Genomic DNA, 24,103 nt, shown 5'->3' with positions numbered 1-24,103 from the left:
AATTGAAGGGGACGAGTAAATTATACAAGTTGTGTGAAAATAATACTTAAACCTTGAGATTTTCTTTTTCTTTTTCGTTATATAAGTATTTTATACAAGGGATTAGCATTTGTTTCTGTTCATGATCGAAACCAGAAATTAAACATATAGAAATGAAATTATAATTTGTTATGATGTCAGTGGATTTCTTGTTCCCGCCAATTTCTCTTCAATCATGCATCGAAAAGGTAGACTAATCGGATCCATCATATTTTATGGCATTGGAGAAATAGATTCGGTATTTTATAAATGCAGAGAACAAATAAAATACGAGTTTCACCTGCAGAGAGGAAGAAATCCAATAAAAAATTTGTGATGTTCTCAGTCAAACACAACTTTCAGTGCATGTTTCAGAGGAAATTGTAGAATTTTAAACTCAAATGCTGCAAATAAAATTTTAATATTAATTATCTGGTACGTACAGTTATTATAGAATTGTATGCATTATAGAAATTAAATATGTCAACATGGTATTTAATATAAAAAGTGTGTACACCACTTCTGTTGCTTTTGAAATATTAATATAGTAAAATCGTATACATGAAAAAGGATTTATCAGAATTTATATACGATCGATGTAGTTATTTATCTCTATAATTTTACTTATAGTTAAAACAAAAATGGCATATGTGTTTACTGTTTCCTGAGACTAAATGTATAGTTATTATTTTACTTCAAGTTTGTTGCATTTACTTGAATATAGTCTTAAAAAACGAACAAAATAAAAAGAAAAGAAATTCTTTTAAGTTAAAATTAAGTTATGAATAACATAATTTTTGTAATATAATAACATCAGTAAATGTGCATTTGTAATTTATAAAAAGTAAAACCTATATAAAAAAATACACATTATTTTTAATTCACTCCCATTAGATCCATTAGATACATTAGATACATATATAGTTAACATTGAGGTTCACTTAGGGTGTATTCTTAGTGCAGTGATGATTTGAAAAAGAGAAAAAAATTGATTTAGATTGATTATAGAAGGTGATATTTATGTTATTTTTTTTTACCTTCGTAATAACACGGTGTTAAGTGCAAGCAAGCACTTTGAATGCAAAACCTAAAAGGAAACACATTGAATTAGGCAACAGAAGGAACTTGTCTAATTTGTACAGAGACATGAGATTCAGTGCAACACATAGGGTATTGGTGAATAAAAGTATGCTAAATTTAGCATACTCTGCACTGCTATTCAATAATATTTAAACAAAATAAAATAATGTAAGGTAACATCAACAGACTTTGAATTCCCTTCATGAAATGACCCCTTCTGCACAATGTCAAATCACTCATCATACAGTGTTGGCTAAATACAACATCAGAGAATTAATTTTTAATAAATTTTTATTGATAAATCTTTTATGTATACGCCATTGCATTTCAACATATAATTTCCACCGTTATTCAATTAAAATTTTAAAAGGCTCAATTTAATTATCAATAAATCATGCATGATTGATTTCAGAACTGAGTAATGAAAGGAAAAGAAACAGGTTAACAGTTTCACGAGACTCAAATAGTATTATTGGTCTAAAATTGTAGTAAAACATATAATGTTGTAATTTTACTGTAGTCTTTTCCTGGGAAATACTTCAATACAAAAAAGTAGTCCCTTGTGCGTTTTTTCTTTTTCTTTTTTTACTTAACTAACAAGAAAATAAAAGAGTGTGAGCTTTGTTCCAAAAATATGACTTGGCCCAATATTAGTCTATAACAAAGAGTACAGGATTGTTTTTTGCACCCCCTTGATTTTCTCCTGGACTCCATGAATTTGAAAGTTCTCACTTTTTTCTTCTTCTATTAAATGGTGATGAAGGTTCATGTAGGCACACATGTTGGTGGTTAATGTTTTTGTCTTGAGATTTTTTAGAGGAGTACAAAACTATATTTTGGAGCGGTTCTGAATTTTTTATTTGAAGTTTCTTTTATTGTATTATCAAAGTTCTTTAAATTGTGTATAAATTGTGTATTTTATGAGTGAAAAGTGATTTTTTTTTTTCATATAATATTATCACAATGATAATTTGACATTTAAAATTATATAACTTAGACTATATGCTACAAGAAAACTTGTAAATTGTGATCAATAATTATTAGCAACTATAGTGACCAATTTAAATATCAATTTACAAAATTAAATGTTATTGGTTACTATAAAATAGTCCTTATTATAAATAAAATATTATAATTGGTCATTTAATTGGTCTTTAAAATTAACTACCGTAATTTTAACTACTAAAGAAAGTTGGTCACTAAGGATTAGTTATCTAGGTTTTGACTACCAAAATGAATTAGTCTCTAAATTAGTTTTTAATTAATTAGTGACCAATTATAATTTTTTATTTATAATAGTAACTATTTTAGTAACAACTAATTTTTAATTTTGTAAATCGAAATCTAAATTAGTCACTAAGGTGACTAACTATTTTTTGTTTTTTAAAATTGATTTTTAATTAAGGATTTTCTTGTAGTGATAATTGTGACTTTGAATATGTGTAATTTTGAAATAAAATATAATTATGTAATTTAGAATATAATTTTAACTTTTGGATAACATTCTAAATTCTACCAAATTGAAGACATTTTTTTCATAAAAAATATTTTAAAATGTGCAATCAATAATAAAGAAGATTAATCTCGTACATAATTTTTCACTAAATTTAACGTATAGATTTTATTATTACCTATAAATTTTGGTAGTAGGTAATCAACTTTATTTTTTGGGTTAAATATATTTTTGGTCCCTTAACTTTTAGTGAATTTTAGAATTAGTCCATTTCAAAACTTTGGACTAATTTAGTCCTTCATCTTTCGAAATACATGGATTTAGTCATTTTAATCAAATTTTGTTAGGTCTATTTGATGTTTTGTATGCATTTCATGATTGTATTTGAATTGTTTATACTGTTTAACACATCTTTTTTTTTTTATGTTAAGTCAAATACTATTATGAAATGTGCTTGAAATGTCAAATAAACTTAACAAAATTTGATTAAAATGACTAAATCTATGTATTTCGAAAGATGAAGGACTAAATTGGTTCAAAGTTTCGAAATAGACTAATTCCAAAATTCATTGAAAGTTAAGGGACTAAAAACATATTTAACCCTTACTGTTTTCTTCCTTCTTATGAGCGCTTATTGTACTCCTTCCTTATTGTAGTGCATCTTTTAATTACTTTTCTCCAAATGACATTGAGTAACATTAGACTCAACCATGTTAGTTAATATGTGATCAATTGCCATAACCATAATTGACGAGAGGCCTTTGCTTGAAAATATATCTAATCTAAGTCTTAGTATTTTACCCTTTGCTTGAAAAAATTGACAATATTATCACAATTAAAGAAAAAAAATTTGTGAAAGCTGAAAGTTTTGATGCCGGTCATGAAAGTTGAATCCAATAATCACAAGATTCATTTGGACAACATTTAATGAAAGGAGACAAATTTGAAGTGGAAGTGTTCAGCTACGTAAAATTTTTCCATAACCACTTAGAATATTCTCATCCTCATGCCATTGCAGAGCAAGGAAGGCAACTGCAACACGCAGAATCTGTGAATAACGTTGCTTAGTTGTTGACAAAACTACCTCCTCAATAAGTTTCAAACTAATTACCCTATTTAGTTCCAAAATGCGTTGTTATTATTTATTGCCATGATTAATGAACAAACAAAAACGGAACATTATTAACATTGATATCTGAACCGTCATACAGATTCAGATGAAATGCAGACACCATAGATGGCAACAAAAAACCTTTCCCTTTCTCGCATGATTGGAGAAACACGGAGAGGGTTAAATGCATGTTTGTTACTTCTAAAATCCATCCTTCATACTTTTTTAGTGTTTCTGTATAAATAATCAATTAAATGCTGACTTATAATACATTTCAAAAACACATTTATTTATATATTTTTATTGAATTATCTATGTATAATAAATATAAAATTATAATTTAACTAACTATTTGAGCTTATAAATATGAACAAAAAGTTTGAAACATCACACAGGTAATAGAAAAATAAAAAAAGACAAGTTACAATGAAAAAGGTATTAATTTCTATTTCTGTTACTACACACACATAAAAAAAAAAAGATATAGTTTAAAACAATTAACATTTAAACTATTCATAAAAAATATATAATGAAACTTTTAAAAGAATAATATTATATTAGTAGAAATAAATACTTTACACATATTTGTATTTTATTTTTTTATTATACATAATTAATTTAATTTAAACAAATGTTAAATATAAATAAAAATTTATTTAAGATAAAATTATTTTAATTTAAAAAATAATTAAATTTAAATAAATGGTCATTTAAAAAGTAAAAAAAATTATTTAATTTGAAAAAAAAGATAATTAATAAAATTACAAAATTATTTTGAATACAAAAACAAAAAAAAAATCCCCCTATTAAATGTGTTTATATTTCAAAATTGAGAGTAATGTTAATTGAACATAATATTAATTGATTTTAAGATGAAAGTAACAATTGTGATGCTCAGTAAAGGAATTGTATTTCTAATAACAGGAGTGAGATGTGAACTGAATGCTCAACATTCAACTATTTCAATTATTAATCTAGTTCTATAAAATTCAACGAAATACAAAGATCATAATTTCATATAATTTGTTTAATATGAATATAGAGATTTTATTTAAACCTTCTTGTCCTGTGGTGGGTGATAAGTATATATTTTGATGTTGTCATGAATACACTTACTGTGCATGCATGTGTAATTTGAGTGGCATAATATTCAGTGATTATAGAAGGTTGAGTTAGGAAGCGAAAGCATCAACATGTCTTCTGAAGTAGTGGCAGAGGGTATGGAGAGCAATGGAAACAATGGAAATACAAAAGAACCATCATGTTAAACAAGTTTCTAATCATCCTTATGCTTTCACGCAACTGTTAGTGATTTTGGGTCATGCATATATATGATACATAATTAAATGTGTTAGGCCTATTATTTATAAAGCCAAATAATAAAGTGATATGACTAAATTAAAGATTTGGCTAAAGGCATATGTCATGAAAATAAATATTTTGTAGAGACCAGTTATTAATTTCTAATATGATGAGGGACCAAATTAGAAATACTAAAACTTAAGTAATTCAGTTTATAAATGGTCGTGGTCCCCTTCTGAGAGCACACACAGAGTCATAATATACTCTTCCTGTTCCTTTCTCCCTATCCCCATCAAGAGAGAGAAAACCAAAGGGAAATAAAGGTGCTCTACAGGAGGAAGATCACTGTATAGTTAGTACTCTACTCTAATATTATTATTATGGCCAATTCAGGTACACTTCCGTTTACTATTTACAACATTTACAACATGATTATCAGTATGGGTATGAGATATTGTTTACGAGTTTATGATTAATTATTATAATCAATATTAGGATCATATTTTGCGTTTATGCTTACATGTGGTATCAGAGTCACTCTGGGGAGAGGCACTAAAGACGACAGCTTATATTCTGAACAGAGTACCAACTAAAGCAGCTACCAAAACACCTTATGAGCTTTGAATTGGGCAAAAACCTAGTCTAAAGCATTTCCATGTGTGGGGTTGTCCAGCTGAGGCAAGGTCTTATAAGCCAAATGAAAAGAAATTGGACTCCCGAACAGTAAGTATTTACTTTATTGGTTATTCTGAGAGATCCAGGGGATATAAATTTTATGATCCCATATTAAAGACAATTTTTGAGACAGGGACTGCTACATTTTTTGAGGATATTGAGTTTGGGGGAAAGAATCAGATTAGGAAATTTGTTTTGGAGGAAGAATCGGTAATAATTCCAGAACCGATTCAAACAATTACTTTTGATGAAGTAAGTTCGGAACCTCCATAAAACATTGTTGATGAACCCCATACTCAAGATGATTTGGTTGTTCGTGAAGAACAAACTCAAGATCCTCAACAACCTATGCTTCATGAGCCAGCACCTTTGCGGAGATCCATGAGAGAAAGGAGAAGTGTCATTTCAGATGATTATGTTGTATTTCTCCAAGAAAATGAAGATCCTAACAATGGTGTGATGGAAGATGATCCAATCGCCGTCCGTCAAGCCATAAAGGATCCTAATTCAGAAAAATGGATTGAAGCAATGAGGGAAGAGTATAAATCCATGCAAGACAATAAGGTTTGGGAACTTGTCCCATTACCATAAGGTGTGAAACCCATTGGTTGTAAATGGTTATTTAAGACCAAACGGGATTCTAACGGTAATGTGGAGAGGTATAAGGCTCGTCTTGTAGCTAAGGAATTTACTCAAAAAGAATGGATTGACTTTAAAGAGACTTTTTCTCCAGTTTCATCAAAAGACTCTTTTAGGACAATTATGGCTCTTGTTGCACATTATGATTTGGAGTTTCATTAAATGGATGTCAAAACGGCGTTTCTCAATGGTGACATTGACGAGACGATCTATATGGTGCAACCAGAAAATTTTGTGTCGGGAGATCCAAAGAATATGGTTTGCAAATTGACTAAATCCATTTATGGACTAAAACAAGCATCCCGTCAATGGTATCATAAATTTCATAAAGTAATTCTCTCATTTGGCTTCGAGATGAATCTTGTTGATGATTGTGTATCACAAGTTTAAGGGGAGCAAGTTTATTTTCCTGATCTTGTATGTTGATGACATTCTGCTTGCCACTAATGATATAGGCATATTGCACGAAACTAAGAAATTTCTGTCAAAGAATTTTGAAATGAAAGATCTTGGTGACGCCTCCTTTGTATTAGGAATTCAGATACACCGAGATCGATCTCAGGGTATTCTAGGATTATCACAAAGGAGCTATATCGATAAAGTTCTTAAAAGGTCTAGCATGCATGAATGTAAATCCGGGGATACTCCAGTTGCTAAGGGAGACAAGTTCAGTCTCAATCAGTGCTCAAAGGAAAATTTGGAAATTGAGGAAATGAAGAAGATTCCTTATGCGTCAGCTGTAGGGAGTTTGATGTATGCCCAAGTATGTACGCGTCTAGACATAGCATACATAGTTGGGGTTCTAGGCAGATACTTAAGCAACCCAGGAATGGACCATTGGAAAGCAGCAAAGAGGGTCATGAGATATTTAAAGAGAACATTTAGGGACAACCTCCATGATTGCAGATCCTCTAACTAAAGGACTTCCACCCAAGGTCTTTCATGAGCATGTTGCTCACATGGGTGTTTTACAATTTGAGAAATCTGAGGTTTACTAGGAGATAGTCATTTTTATATGTTTTATGTTCTATGTTTAATTTCTTATATGCATACATTAAACTTTCAAACATATTTGGTTATTTATATATGTGGTTTTAATTTTACACTTTGTACATTAAGTTTTTATATTGATCTCATTAAGTTAAAGTTTGGACCAGTTGAAAATAGATGTGTATATACAGATCACCTTCACATAATTTTTCATGCTACACATTTCATGATGAATCCATGTCATTTGGTTGTGTCAGGATTAGTGATCATTGTTGGTTTTAGTTGCGATTGATGCAATGAAAAACTGGTTTGGTTCTACATACTGATATAATCAATAGACGGGACTTTTGGAGTATGCTCGAGTAATATAATGGCAATTTTGAGCTCATAAAGTCTAACACATTTATAAGGTTGTAAGGACATATATATTTGTGACCAGTGGGAGATTGTTAGTAATTTTGGGTCATGCATATATATGATACATAATTAAATGTGTTAGGGTCATTATTTATAAAGCCAAATAATAAAGTGATCTGACTAAATTAAAGATTTGGCTAAAGGCATATGTCATGAAAATAAATATTGTGTAGAGACCAGTTAGTAATTTCTAATATGATGAGGGGCCAAATTAGAAATATTAAAACTTAAGTAATTCAGTTTATAAATGGTCGTGGTCCCCTTCTGAGAGCACACACAGAGTCATAACATACTCTTCCTGTTTCTTTCTCCCTATCCCCATCGAGAAAGAAAACCAAAGGGAAATAAATGTGCTCTACAGGAGGAAGATCATTGTATCGTTAGTACTCTACTATAATATTATCATTATGGCCAATTCAGGTACGCTTCCGTTTACTTTTTACAACATGATTATCAATATGGGTATGAGATATTGTTTATGAGTTTATGATTGATTATTAGAATCAATATTAGGATCATATTCTGCGTTTATGCTTACAGCAGCTTCTCTAAATCCTCTCTTGGATTTAGAAGAAATACATCGTAGATTAGTTTAGAAGAAACAAGAAAGATGCTTGGATTTCTCTTGGTGGTGTTATGTTGTCCGTAATAGGTACATTTTGTTTTTTGCATGTGTAACACCTTGTCATTCTTAATCTTTTATTTGCCATAAGGAATTTTTCTTTTCTTTTTTGGCAAGAACTAAAGCACTATTTGCTGATGTTGGACATTTCACAGTCCGCTCCATACAAATAAGCATGTGCTCTGTGACATACCCTGCTCTCATACTTGCCTACACTGGACAACCCTCATTTCTTAAATTTTATGGTAAGTCACTCTAAAAGTCTTAAATTTTAGTCTTAGAAATCATCTCACTAAATTTGTTGTTGCAGGGATAGCTGTGGTGTTCGTAATGACACTTACATATACTTTGGTGGTGTTAACCATGATCATGATATGGAAGAATCGTATACTTTTGGTTATTAGTTACGTGCTTATTATTGGTTATGTTGAGCTTATCTATTTAAGCTCGGTGCTATATAAATTCAGAGAAGGAGGGTATCTTCCTCTTGCATTTGCAGTGGTGCTAATGAGCATCATGTGCATTTGGCATGGCGTGTACAGAAGAAAGTACTATTATGAATTGGATCATAAGATTTCTCTAGAGAAGCTTAAGGGGATTACTACTGGAAAAAACTTAGCTCGAATGCATGTACTTGCTATATTCTATTCTGAACTTGTTCAAGGCATTCCACCCATTTTCGAGCATTATGTGACAAACATTCCTGCAATGCACTCTGTGGTTGTGTTTGTGTCGATCAAATCATTGCCTATTAGCAAAGTTTCTGTTGAAGAGCAGTTTCTGTTTCGGCAAGTCGAACATGAAGAACTGAGTGTGTTTCGATGTGTGTCCAGATACGGATACACTGATGTGCAGAACGAGGAAGAGGCTTTTGAGCATTTGTTGGTTAAGAGGCTGAAGAGTTGTGCTTGAAGATAAAAGTGAAGAAATAGTGAATAGTGGTAAGTTTAAGGGTGTTGGAAAAGAGGTAGAAGCTATTGAAAGAGCAGTGCGAGGAGGTGTGATTCATTTGATTGGTGAGAGTGAGGTGGTTGCAAGCAAATGAGCTAGCATAAGGAAAAAGATTCTGATAAACTATGCTTACAATTTCTTGAAAAAGAACTTGAGGCAAAGTGATAAAGTGTTTGATATTCCTCATAAGCGTATGGTTAAAGTGGGCATGACTTATGAACTTTGACAATGATCACCCAGAAAGGAACCAGATGAAGATCTAGATTTCAATGTTGTGAACTCTGTCTTCTTCTGATTTCTCTCTTTCTAAATGTTTATGGATGGTATAAATAAATTTCAGAAAATGTTATTAAATCCTCTTAATCATTCTTCCATTGTATTAATATTCTCTTATTCTCCATCAAAACATCAGAAGATAAGGTTTTATTTGTTTTTAAATCTAATCAATTTCTTTCTTATTTTTTTAAATAATAAATAGTTAACTAAATAAAAACTTTATAAATTGAAAGGTTTGTCTTTTCTAAGTATGAACACAAATCTTAATTGATATATCTATTTGGATAAACCGCCCAAGTGAATGGTTAGGGTACAACATTATAATTTTTCAACAAATAACAAAGAAATTAGAAAGGCCGGTTTACTCGATTTTTTCATTTAATTTTTTTTATTCTTGTTTAAAGATTTTGAGTCAAGTATATACTTTAACAAAGTTTCTCCACTTTCATTTAACAAAGAATTATTAATTAAATGTTTAAATATTTTATTCATAGTTATTTTTCTTCTTCTTTTAAATTACATATTATTTTGACTTAATTACTCGAATAGTTCTCACTTTAAAAGTAATGTGTCAAATTCATCCTTACTTTTAAAAAGTGCAATTTGGTATCCAAATACTTTCATCAATCAAGTCATTTTTTATTTACGTTGTTTTAATCGTTAACATTGATAGATTAAGCATAGTTTATGATGCAATTTTGACACACGTGGAAGTTAAGTTATTTGTGACGTGGAAATTTGGCCTGATAACATAAAGAAAATAAGAAAAATAATGAAATGTAATATCCAATTCGAGAATGGGCTTTCTATAATTGACAGAAGATGACAAAAATAAGACAAAGAGAAAACGATTTGGGGTTTCAGTGCGATTCGGAAGTGCAAGTAAAGTCTGAAATTTTCATTGACAGCAACGTGGGTTGGATTGTTGATCAAATGTGCATATGTGTTGAATATATATTATTTGTGTGGTGATTTTAGGGGTTGATCTGTTTTGGCGTTCTAATGATTTTTTGGTTTAGGGTTAGTGTATTTTATGTGTTTCGAGTTTTAATGTTGTGCTTTTTGTAAATTCTTTATGTAATGTGGTTGAGTGAGTATTAGTTTATTGAATTGGTTGACAATGGTAGTCTACCATTATGTGTGCAGTGGCAGTATTGAGGTTCTAGTCCCCCATTTTAAATTGGTTTGTTGGTGTGTTGGTGGTATGGAATATAAACTCTAATTTATTCTTTGGGCATTTTCATATTTCACAGGGATATAGAGAGAGAGAGAGATATCAGTTGAGATGAATATGAACCAGTTTTTGAAGTGGTGTTCCACCATGGGGTAAGTTTTTGAATTATAGGTCAGTGAAATACATGGAAGAGAGCAGTACTTTATCATGTGACCCAGACAGATGGAGCTACTTTGAGATAATGTCAATTTTGAAGGAGATGAGTTATGTGAATGTGAATGAGATGTGGTATTCAATAGGTGGAAATTCTATGTTGGAAGGAAGGTTGGAGTTGTTGATTAATGGCAAAGGTTCATGTCATATGGTCAACATTGCCACACTGAATGGTCAACATTGCCACACTGAATGGTCAAGTGCACTTGTATGTTGTCACTTGGTGTCCGAACCTCAAATAATACATATGTTGGAATTTTATGGTCCTAAGGTTGATGGAAATAAAGGTGATTGTATGAATGAGGTTAGGGGTGAAGATGAATGTGAGGATATTGTGAGGGGGAGGGTGTTGATGAAGTTCAAACATGTTGGACAGTGTTCATGAGGTTGCTGTGGAGGAGGAGGGTGAGGATGAAGTTGTTGTGAAGGGTGGGAGTGAGGGTGAGGTAGAGGTTGTTGTGGAGGGGGCGGATGAAGCAGGGAGTTAAGGTGATGATGACTTTGATCTCAGTAGTTGGAATGGCTCTGAAGGGGAAGTTTTGAGTGAAGATGAACTTTATGATGTTAGTATTCCTGGAGATAAAGTGGAAGATGAACTCAGATTTCTACACTTGGCATTATCATTGCCACATCACTCTGTCACTGTCACGTGGCATGACGACAACTTGACACATGGCAAATTTTTTATTTTTTTAAAAATTCAAAAATAAAAAATAAAAAATAAAAAATTCAAAAATAAAAAATAAAAAAATCGAGTAATTGACACGTGACACCCCATTTAACGGCATCAATCCAAACTTAACAGAAAGGAAACTTGAGACGTTTTAACAAAAAAGGAGACCATTTTGGACAAAATTTGAGACCATTTTTTTGTCATGTTAAAAAACGAAAAACTAATGAAAAATATTCCTTTTTAATTTTTCTCGTAAATTAGTAATTTTGTTATGGTGTTAGTTTTTTATTTAAATGTTTATTTAACCAACACTAATAATAATTTAAATATATATAAACAATAAAAATAAATAAAGTTAGTATCTATTAAGTTAATATTAATCTTATTTATTTTTAATATTTATTTTAATTAGGTGTCATAAGTCGGTACCAACACAAATATATATATTTAATTAGAGCTGTCAAAATGGGTAACTCGGCCCGACCCGGCTCGACCCATCACGGGTTGATGATTTAGTGAGCCAACCCAATCCGGCTCACTTTTTAGCGAGCCAAAAAAATTCGAACTTGGCCCGATCCACCACGGGTTGGCAGGTTAAACGCGTTGCCTCACGAGTTCACTTAATTAAAAAAAATATTATTTTTTTATTTTTTTCGGTCAAAACTAAATTGTGATTCTAATTAAAATCTAAATAAACTTTAATACAATCCAAATACACACCAAAATAAAAAAAATACAAATTATTTTTGTGTTGGATAAAAAAACAATCTGCGGGTTTGTGAGTGAACCTGGCTCACCATGAGTTCGACCCGAATGAGCCGGGTTCTAAATGAACCGGGTCAAAAATCAACCCGTATTAAAATTTGTAAAAAAAATTTAACCCAACCTGACCCGAACCTGTGGTGAGTCAGTTGACTCACAAGTTCCAATCCATTTTGACAGCTCTATATTTAATATAATTGAAAGATAATTTTACATTTTTTATTTAATTTTAATTAACAGTGGAGTCGGTTAAGCCGACACTGTTTTCGAAATTGTTTACAGTGTCATTATATTACTTGTATATGGCCTGATACATTTTTTTTTTTTAATATTGTGAGAGAATTATATCTTGTAGCTTCATATTTTTTTTCAATTACTGATATTTCCATGCGGTTTTAGATGAATGAATTGCAACAACAGTTTAAGTTATGTTTATTATAAAGAAAATGATTAACTTGTTTTATATATACTTCAACTTTTGAGAACTTCTTCCCCACAACGGTGGTTAATTAAATTAAGATATGAGGTATATAATATCTTTGGCTTTACTCCTCTCGTTCATTTTCAACACATGCCAACTATAAGAAGCAATATAAGACACAAAATTTGTTTGGTTTCTCTGTTTACGAAGAAAATGAATGTAGACACAAAAAAAAAATGATCTTCAATTGTTAGAAGATAATGATCCAAATTCTACCAAATAAATTAAACGTCAAGTTCATCGAGACCCAGCAATCGGTGGAGTTCAAATCCAATACGACAGAACATGTGTGGTATGGGAGGTAGAGACAGAAAATGTGGTCCCTGGATTTTGCTAGGGTTTTTGAATTTTAACTGCGTTTTCTATGAACAGATCCTGCTGGACAACATGAGTAACTCATGAAGATTCCGACAAAAGTCAAGGAATAAAAACAAGCAAAAGTCTTTGCTCTTGTTTTCATTTTAATTTAATTGCATATCTAAGTAAGAAAAATGTTGTAGGTACAGTGTTATGGCTATCATTGTTAAAGCATTTAAATTATTTTTAATGATATTAAAGGAGAATAATAATGAATACAAATCTAGATAACTAAAAAGAAATATTTGTATTAGACTAATCTTTTAAACAAGAGTAACAACAACAATGAGAAAAAAAGAAGAAAAAATACACTAAATGCTAGAACAATATTATAACCAGTCAAGAACAATAGAAAACAATAAACAGATAATCTAAGGCTTCACTAAGTACTTTCTTAAATAGAAATCTCATTTTGAAATTGATGGCTAAACTTATAAGTTAGCTTTACACTGTTAATTAAAAATTTGTTGTTGAATAATTGTTAAGATAATTAATACAAAGTCAATAAATTTATTATAATATGTAAACTTATAATTAAATAGGAATGAAAAATCTTGTTAAGCATGTTAAGTAAATCCTTATTATTCAATATATTATTTTTATGTAAAACTTTTCTTACTTGTAATTTTTATATAATTTAATTTTCATGCATGGTTATTATATTATTAACTTAAACTAAAAGAATCTGTCTTAATAAATAAAATTTGAAGTAATCATTATAAATTTGAATATATGTGCATACATGACAATTTGATGAATTCAAAGTGTAAAAAAACTTTTAAACTATTGAATTCATTTTATGACTTAATTAATCCATAATTTAAAATAATATAAAAAGTAGTGACGCTTTGTTTTTATGGAGATTTCAAGGTGAATCTCGTCCATCGAGAACACCTTTAACTGGCTTCCATATACTTGTTATAGCTTTTTTTAAGAAACAAATAATACTTGTTATAATTGGTCCTCAATTGCACTTCCATCAAAATTATCACCTTCTTCATATTTATCCCACCTTACTGAGAGATAATATTAACTATATGGAACAAAAGAAATAAGGAAAATTTTAGGAATGAAAAGGGTTAATGTGATGGAAATCTTTATTCTGACACAGTTCAAAGATTGGGCATGCTTAACTAACCAAATCCCTAACTTCTCTTATTGGGACCAGTGTCTCTATGTACTACAACATTTATTCAATCCATATTGTTCCAAAAGAGATACAAAATATGTTACGAGGATTCAAATTAACCGTGAAAATTGCTTAGTACACTGAATCACTGCATAACTCTATGAAATGAGCAGAAAGAAGTAATGAAAGACATTACAAGAAAAAATTATCGACAAAATTTTATTAACAAAATAGTTTGTCACTAAAACAATTAGTAACAAATTTAAGATATTTTTTAGCATTAGCATATTTTTATTGAATTATAATAAGATTTTGTATTTTCTAAAAAAAAAACTTTCAATTGCTTTTAAAATAAAAGTATTTTAAATTCATATTTCTCTTTTAAGTTTAGTTTTTTCCTTCGATATCAAATAGAAATGAGAAAGTCAAATGACAAATGATAAAAAATATTCATAAAAATTAAGTCTTAAGACTTTGTGTCAAAGATGATGTCAAAAATCTTCTTCACGAACAATTTATATCTTAATGGTGGTGAATATTTCTAATTTATCCCATAAACAATCTCAACTAATATTTTTCTGACATACAAATCACAATTTAAAATAAAATAAAATAAACTAGAGTTCTTCGGCAATAAGAAGTGAATTAACATATGATTTCTTTAAATAATTTTGCTATATATTATTATTAATTCAACATGGACTACGAAGAAATTCGAGCTAAACACTAAATAATGATCATTAAGATGTTGAGATTTTATCCATATAAAAAAAAAATTATGACACCACTTTAAATGCAAAATGTTTGAGTCTTGTTTTCTTTTTTATATATTACTTAAATTTCTATTTTTACTCAATATATAAAATTTTAAATTTATATTTTCCAGCTATTAACCAAGTCTATTCATAAGATGATGCTCAAAATTGCTTCTAAATAGAAATGATTAAAGCTGAATATTTAAAAGAGGAACAAATTGGAGAAAAGAAAAATGACTGGAACATCAGAAAACTAGGTTGTAAACGTTGAGGGTTATAAATCCAAAAACAAAAAAAGCAAAAATGAAAGCACAAAACGAAAACCTTTAATAACATCAATAGCAGTTGTATCTGATATTCATATGCAGAAGAAATACTTTCGTCGAATGCATCCATCATATCTCTTCGTTAGGGTAAAAATAAGTCATTTTTCTAAAATGGAGAAATCCTTACTTGAATCTGGATTAGCTGGCAATTGCATACTGATTAATGAGATCAAAATCATAGGAAGAGATTATTTATCTGTTAGCTGCATGTATACTATGATTACTTATATCCTTTTGGCTCTCTGGTGAGTTCTTGCAAACTTTTCTTTTCATTCTCTTACAGAGATTAACTTAAGCACTGCAGGGCATCATCAATTGTTCAAATGAAGATATTCAAATTCCCAATTTGCAAGTTAAGATGGAGTGAAGAAGCAAGGACACACAAGAAAGTCATAGCCAGCAATGCTCAGATTAAGAACTTCAAATTCACATTTACAAGTAAAGATGCGTATTGTTCGTGAATTCTGGAAATGATTAAAGCTTATTACTGGACATACAAATACAAAGATGAGTTATAACTCACAGGATTCTGAAGCAACTAGTTGTTGGTGATGTAGTGTGAAACCCAGAAATTTGAAGGCCGAAGAGACATGAATTAATTATATGTTTGCAATGTTGTTTTCGTAAGTGTTACTCTTATTTTGGTTTGCTCTCTCCCCCTCCAACTCCCTATACTTATGCAAGTACCTTTTAAGAGGGTCAGCGTAGTCATCAAACCCTAGGGTAGCCAAGGCCCAGCAAATATCATCACCATTCACCGTTTTGCGCTTCTCCTTGTGACACTTGTCGGAAGCTTCCCCAGTGACAAAGCTGATGAACTCAGAAACACATTCCTGCATGGTTTCTTTTGCTTCTTTTGAGATCTTGGCATTCGGGGGAAGAGTTTGTTTCATGATTCTCCCAACATTAGCTATTGGAAGCAACCGATCCTGCTCCTTCATCACCCCATCTTGTGCACAGCTATCACTTGCAGTTGAAGCTGAAGATGTGAAGTTATACTTAAAGCCTTCTCTGTCTAAGACTTTGCCAATGTTGATGTTGTCACCCATCTGTGTACTTTAGTCCTCTCAAACACAGACACGTTGCTCTCACTTGTGGTCAGTACCCAATATATAATGTAGCTACCAAGCTATGTATTGTTGCAGATCCATGTCATGATTATATTCAAAAACGTGCATGTCTATGTGTATGCGCACCATGTGGGTATGACATGTGGCAGCTGATGAATGAGTTTTATTTATAAGTTAGGTTTATGGTTTAACCCTATGGATTTGTAAGTGTTCGTGGGGCAATTCAACTTCCCGAGATCCTTGAAGAAAATGACTCAAAACTCGTAGCAATTATAGAGAGTGGTCCCCTTCGTTTCCTTTTATATCTTATTGTATCTTAGTATCAATTCACTCAATGCCATCATCCCTTTCCTTTTATATCTTATTATATATAACTAATTTCTTCTACTAATGCTGTCCATAATTTGGAACCAAGTACAGTAAATAATGCTGTAAATTAATTTATTTGAACTTGTGGACAATATCACTGCACGTTGCTGTGTATTGTTGGACACGATTACACGTATATCTGTTACCAAACTAAGACCTAGAAAATTAATTATTTTAAAATCAACTCTCTTGGATTACTTACTATTTTTTTCTTCTGCACAGTACACATATATCTACAACTTTTATGTATATTAGTCTTCACTCAAAAATTTAACTACTCGCTCACCTATCATAAAATTTAAAAGACCTTGAAGAAATCAAATCTATTTCTAGTTAAACTAATAACATGTTGGGTACCTGTTGCTTATTAGGTTTATATAAGAATCACTTTTTTTCTTTTTAACTATAATGAGTTTAGTCTGCACAATGTGCCTAGGTCCAGGTCAATCCACTCCATAATTATCATTGCTTATTTAATAAGGAAACAATAAATTTGATATGTTTAGATAATTTTTTACTAACTACTTGGAAAAGAATAAACTAGGACTATTTGTAAGTTTTTAAACTAATTTATGTATAATTTTAAAAATATTTGGGAAAGTTTGATAAGAAAATTTCTACAAACTTGAACACACTATTACAAGAAAATATAAAATTAACTTCCAAATATTAGAATAAGTCAACTTGTAATGCTATTAAAGTCGGTTATTCATACTATAATAACTTTTGTAATTATCAACAAATTTTCCTTATGAATTTTGTCAAAAGATTCTAGACAAAATAAATCTATCAGTAAAATTCATTATTAATATCTGTCAATAAATTAAAAATTATATTGCCAATAATATTTTCATTCCTAATGTATTTTACAGTCAATTTCCTCAAAAACTTTTGTTAATAATGTATCAAATGATCAATTTTGTCAGTAATTTATAATTTCTATTACCAACATATTTTTCTTGTCACGATAAAATGAGCGAGAATTTTTCTGCAAAGTTTGATGAGATATTTTTATACATTAAGGGAAGATAGGAGACTAGAAGGCGACATAGCGAACACAACGGAGGCAACATCGGTGGAGACATGACGAGGAGGAGAAAGAAGAAAATGAGGATGAAAAAGAAAAAAAAAAGAAAAAGGAGGAAGAAGAATCCGTTGACAAATTTGAGTCGTCGGTAATTATTGATGAATTTTGTAATCTATCGATAAAATTTATCGACGACCATTTTTATCAAAGAAATTTTTACCACTTATAAACTTAAATAAATGACATTATTTTTATTATTTTATGTTTTTCAGTAATACACAATTTTCTTATAATAAAAAAAGGTTAATTATTTAAAAAATAAGCTCTAGAATTTAAAATTATTTTTTTCTTTTAAGTAAAATGTATTAGTATTTCATTATTGTCGACTTTTACTACCAGTTAATGAGTGTCGACTTTTACTTGTTAAGACAAACTTTTATCCGATAATTTATTTCCTTATACTATATGAGTTAACTTAATTTATGATAAATGTTATTTTAGTTTTTCTTATTTTATATCATCTTTATAAAATACTTATATGAAAGTGCACTCAAAACTAATATATATACGTCTAACCATCAATCTTTAGATTGGTAAGAAATATTTAATTTTATCAATTCCACTTTATGAAAGACTTTATTTATTATGATATTTAATGTTTTAGGAGACACTTTTTTCTCTAAAACAGACTAAGAATATGGCGCTACAAGTAGTTAACGGATACTTCGAAGTATAAGTATAAATACCATACATCTGCTTGATCAAAACAGAATGGGTAAAATCCTGTAATAATAGTTATCTTGTGCTCCATATACTTTAAATTTTGTGTGTATTTAAAGAACTAGGACTTAAACTATGTGCACCCATATTTGTAGCACATTGAATAGTTCGAATGGTACTTCTATGATGCTTGTATTTTATTTTTCTTTCAGTTAATTTTAGGTTAAATTATTCTTTTAGTCCCTTTATTTGTCAAGTAATATCAGTTTGGTCCTCAAATTTTTCGTTGTCTCAATTTGGTCATCATTTTTTTAAAAATATTCAATTTAGTCCTTACTGTTAGTTTGACCAAACAATGTTAAATTCAATGTGTCAATTTCTAGTTTTTTTTTTTTAATTTTTTTTTAATTTTTATTTTATTTTTTACACGTGTCACTTCACCGTTGTATCATGTGTCAAAACGACTCAATTTGGTTCCTATATTTGTTTTTAGTTTCAATTTAATTCCAATTTTGTAATTGTTCCTCCTTAAATTGACACTCAATTTACTTTTTTATAAATCTTATGGTGATATTCTTACTAAAATTAACGTTTTTATTAAATATTTTAAATTAACTTTAAATTCTATACAAAACATTAGACTTTGGTTGTTTTGAATTTGAAATTTAATTCCTAAACTTATGTGTGACAAGTTATTTAATTTTTAATCTTCATTAAATTTGTATAATATAATACACTTAATGCCTTTATATATGATGACAAAATTGTTAATTTTTGAAATTAAGTTTGAGATTTAACTTTGTTTAATAATAAACGTAAAAAAAAAAAAAACTTGTTTAAAAATATTTCTACAAATATTTAATAAAAATGTCAATTTTATTAAGAATATCATCATAAGTTGTATACAAAAATTGATTTGAGTGTCTAAGGAGGGACAATCACTACAAGAAAAATATGAATTATCGACGAATAAGTTTCGACGGATTGTGATCTGTCGATAAATTATCAATACCGACGAACAATGAATTGATGACATATCGACGGATATATATGTCGGTAATGCCAAGGAAAGAATTGACAAGCACGGACCGACAGAATAATCCGTCGGTAATGTCCATATTAAATTGGTCTGTCATTTACAGATGGATAGTGTGCCATTACCGACGGATCAAATCCTTCGGTAAATAAATAACTAATATCATAATCCAATTTCACTTTCTTCCTCCCCTAATTTCATTTTACCCCGAAAACGCGAACGCGAGCGCGAACCTTGTGACCCTGAATCGATCCAACATCGTTGGCCACCCTGCCACAATTTCACCTTGCCAGTGCGTTGACGTTGTCGTTGCCATCGACTGTGTCGTCCACCGTCGTCGTGTTCGTGGGTTGAGGGAACACAGTGCTCTGTGTAGGTCTTGGGTGCGTTCTCCGACCATCTCACGGTGGTTGTGGTAATGATGGACGTCCTTGGTGTAGGAGAGGAAGGAGATCCATGGAAGACACCAAAAAGAAGATGAAATGCAGCGGAAATGAAGATAAAATCAAGAAGAGCTCTAGGAAATGGAGGTTTTTGGTGAAGATGAAGAGTAGAAGTAGAGCTATGGTATGGAAGGTGGCTAGAGGAGATGAAGGAGAAGGTTAGCCATGTATGCTCTCAAAATAATAGAAGAGTGGAGTGATCTCAACACAAACATTCTATTAGAAATTTCAAGAGTTAAAATGTACAAATGGTCTACTTTTGGCTTTTATATGTGAGCCTAAAAGCTAGACTAATTCTTGGCCCTTAGATCAAGCTTGGAGGAGAAGCTTTAATCATCACCCTTGGATGGTGGCTTGGAGAAGGAGACATCTTCCTAGCCTTTGGATGAAGACTTGGAAAAGAAGACACTCTCTTAGCCCTTGGATGAAGGAGGCACATGGGTGGAGTGTGGACTTGGCTCCATGGGATGCATGATCCATGAGGTGTAGGAAGGAATGTTGACTTCCACTTAGTCCACCTTTAACCTTTGGTAGCTCATGGCCAAATCTCCTATTGGGCTTAGTCAAGCCCAATTTTATCAATTCAACTACACATTGTTTGACTTATTATTCTAGAAAAACAAGGCCTAAACAATGGCCCAATTTAAATCTATACTACTTCCTTCATGCATCATCTCATATTTTAGAGATTTCTTTAGCCCATGTGAATAATGTAAAAAGCCATCTCATATTTTAGAGATTTCTTTAGCCCATGTGAATAATGTAAAAAACCCATGATTGACTTGATCATCTTGTGAAAGGCCCATGTGAATCTTTCTCATCATGTTTCTAGTGATTGGGCCTTGATGTGGGCTTGGGCTTGTTGATGCACTTGAGCCTGGGCTTGTTGGGGTCACATCAGGTAAGTCTCACCGGCAATGGTCACTCTAGTTCTATTATTGTTTGTCCTTCCACTAAATTTCTCATTGTGATTATGTGATTGGTAGGGGCAGTCGTTGGATTCTCGTGTTGTCGCTGTTTTGGTGTGGGGCGTTTGCCAAATACCACGCTCATTGCTAGGTGAGTATTTTTTACCTTCAAAAAAGTTAAATTTTGGCAATTACCACTCTAGCTTATTTATAATGTTATAATTTAGATTGAAGTGGCAAAGGTAGTCGAGACACAATCCAATTTGGAGTGGCAATTGGAGTTTATAGAGACTCATCAACAGGAGGTACTTTTAAAACCATTTTATTTCTGAATTGATTGCTAGGTTTGAGCCCAAATTGATTACTTCGTTTTGTTCTGGATTCCATTAAGTTGTTAAGTTGATTGATGTTGTGTTCATGTCTCATACAACCATTTGCATTCGTATGGTATACACATTAACTTTTTGTATTTGTCACATTTGAACTACATTTTTAGAGTTTGAAATCAGATCAAATCTAACATTATAACATATTTTGTTGCAGGCATGTGAGTTGGGACGACATGTGTTTCTTGATGAAGTCTTTCAGCAGACACATATACGGAAGGGTACTGGCGAGTATGTGGATGAGAGATTTAGGAAGACAAATGTAAGTCTCTTTTACTTTTCAATATTATTTACTCTTAAACTTATATATGTATCCCACCACATAATAATTGTTCATTTTTTACTTACAGGAAGAATTTTAGACTAGGCTTTCTCAAGTTAGATATGAGGTTTCCTCATGTGCTGATGGAACACAAGACTAGTCCTCTACTGATCCTACACAGGATGAGAATATCAGGACTAGGTGTTGGATTGAGACAATAGGAGGAAAAAAAGAAAGGAAGACTTTATGGGGCTGGTCAACTTGTTTCAAAATATACGGGTTCAAATGAAAGCAACCAACTACCAGCTTCTTCCGCTTCTAATACTGAGGACCTCAATAATATTAGGTAGCAACTTTCACGCAGCCTGGAGGAAAATGAACAATTAAGGTCCGAGTTTCGATCCTTTCAATCACTAGTCCTGCACTATCTCCCTTGTGATGCTCAAGCTCGTCTTCAACAGCCACAACCACCACAACCAAACCCTACTCAACAGAACTCTAAAATCCCTCAACCCCATTCTCAGCAACCAAATAATGAAGAGGACGATCATGTAAATGAAGAATCTTCTCCTGATTATGAAGATTATTAGCTCTTCATGTCCTTAAGAAATACTTTCTTCAGTATGTACTTAATAAACTTGTGTACAATTATGCTTACTTGGTATTGATCGTGCTTATGTAATATTTGGCAAACATATTCCTATGCTACATATTATTTTCTATGTTTTATAAAAATGTGTCATGTGATATATATTGTGATGGAGTTTGATAATGATACAAAATTTGATACAATGAAATGTTGGATTGTCTGTGTTGGAATGCTGGATTGTTTGTGTTGGAAATTTCTATATGCAGGTATTGTGGAATATTAAACTAACAAATAAACTCAAACAAAATTTAAGCACTTACCGACGGATTATCAACGGTCACATCCGTCGAAAAAATTATTCGTTCATCCGCTGTCATTACCGACAGATGGATCCGTCGGTAATGGCAGTGGATGAATGAATGATTTTTCGACGGAGATGTCCGTTGGTAATGACCGACGGATGTGTCCGTCAGAAATTATCGGCAGACTTTTAGAATCCATCGATAATACATTATCGACGATGTGTTTAACAACAAATTTTTTGCCGTCGAAAGTCCGTCGGTAAAACATCATTACCAACAAATTTATGACATTACCGACGAATTTTGACCGTTGGTAATAAGCATTTTCTTGTAGTGAATATTGTTTCATTTTTACAAGAAATAGAACTAAATTGAAACTAAAAACAAATATAGAGACCAAATTGAGTCATTTTGACACGTGACACAGCTATGAGTGACACGTGTAAAAAAATTAAAAAAAATCAAAAAAATCATAAATTGACACGTGACATTGACTTTAATACTGTTAGGTCAAAACTAACGGCAATGACCAAATTGAATCATTTTTAAAGAAATGAAGACCAAATTAAGACAACAAAAAATTTAAAAACCAAACTGATATTACTTAACAAATAAAGGAAAAAAATTAATTTAACCTTAATTTTAATATGCACATAATTGTGTCACAGAGGTGTAACCCAGGTGAAATGTTGGCGTTTATAACAGAGTATGCATATTAAAAACATTTACTTAAAGAAACAGATGAAACTTAGAAAAACTTCTAGAAACAAGAACACATGTACATAAAAATGAGATAAACTAATATAAATTATTTTTTTAAAATCCTATTTAGAACATGTCTTTCGATCTCAAACATATTTTTTATCTTCAATATTGTTTATAAGTTTGTAACCATTCAAATAAACTCATGATATTATTATGAACTTTCACAACTCAATTTATTAAAAATAATGTTATCTTATTTATTGTCTGATTTATAAAACGATTAATAATTTTTATTAAGGTTTAATACTTTTAAAATACATTTTCGTCTTCTTTGTTTCTAATTAAAAAAAGTTTTAAATAAAATAATAAATATATTTGAATAATTTATTTTTACATTTTTTTTTCTAGAATAGAAATTACGAAAAACAAAGAGAATAGAGTCATCTTCAAAGTTATTTTTGTGCTTTTCTTTATAAGCTTAAGGGAATCTCATAATAAAGAAAACACTTCTTTACATGCCATTAATAAATGTTAATGTCTCGTATACTTATTGGAGTAAAGTTAAAACCGTTTTTAACAAACAACTTTTTCTCTTGTTTCATTGTTAAAAAGTGCAATAAACTATATTAAAAAGATGTGCTGTAAACGAGTTAAAAGGTAAAACAAAAGGGCGCTTAATGTCCGGCACAGAATTTGAATTTCATAAAACAATTTAATGATTAAGGCACCCTTGCTTAAGTAGGCGTGGCTAGGGGACATGTCCAAGATTACATGCTTAACCTTTAGTTAACAATAAATATCAAATGCTAATCTAACATGTAATATTAACTAATTTAAATAATTATAATTTATATTAAATACTAATTTTTATTTTTTTTAATC

General features: G+C 30.7%; 1 protein-coding gene and 1 pseudogene across 1 annotated transcript; one reads left to right on the top strand and one right to left on the bottom strand.

Moving 5' to 3' along the window:
* Nucleotides 1-5,987: 5,987 nt before the first annotated feature.
* On the top strand, nucleotides 5,988-9,484 carry LOC114191293 (annotated as a pseudogene).
* Nucleotides 9,485-15,794: 6,310 nt separating this feature from the next.
* On the bottom strand, nucleotides 15,795-16,513 carry LOC114190814 (nuclear transcription factor Y subunit B-5-like). The gene has a single exon (XM_028079861.1). It carries the CDS (start codon nucleotides 16,451-16,453, stop codon nucleotides 16,004-16,006), a length of 450 nt encoding a protein of 149 aa, XP_027935662.1. The 5' UTR covers nucleotides 16,454-16,513; the 3' UTR covers nucleotides 15,795-16,003.
* Between the last annotated feature and the right edge of the window lie 7,590 nt (nucleotides 16,514-24,103).

This window comes from Vigna unguiculata, chromosome 7, assembly GCF_004118075.2.
Source record: "Vigna unguiculata cultivar IT97K-499-35 chromosome 7, ASM411807v1, whole genome shotgun sequence".
In the NCBI taxonomy this organism is placed as follows: Eukaryota; Viridiplantae; Streptophyta; class Magnoliopsida; order Fabales; family Fabaceae; genus Vigna; species Vigna unguiculata.
Note: the sequence above shows the minus strand (reverse complement) of the source record. Positions and strands in the feature narration are given on the sequence as shown.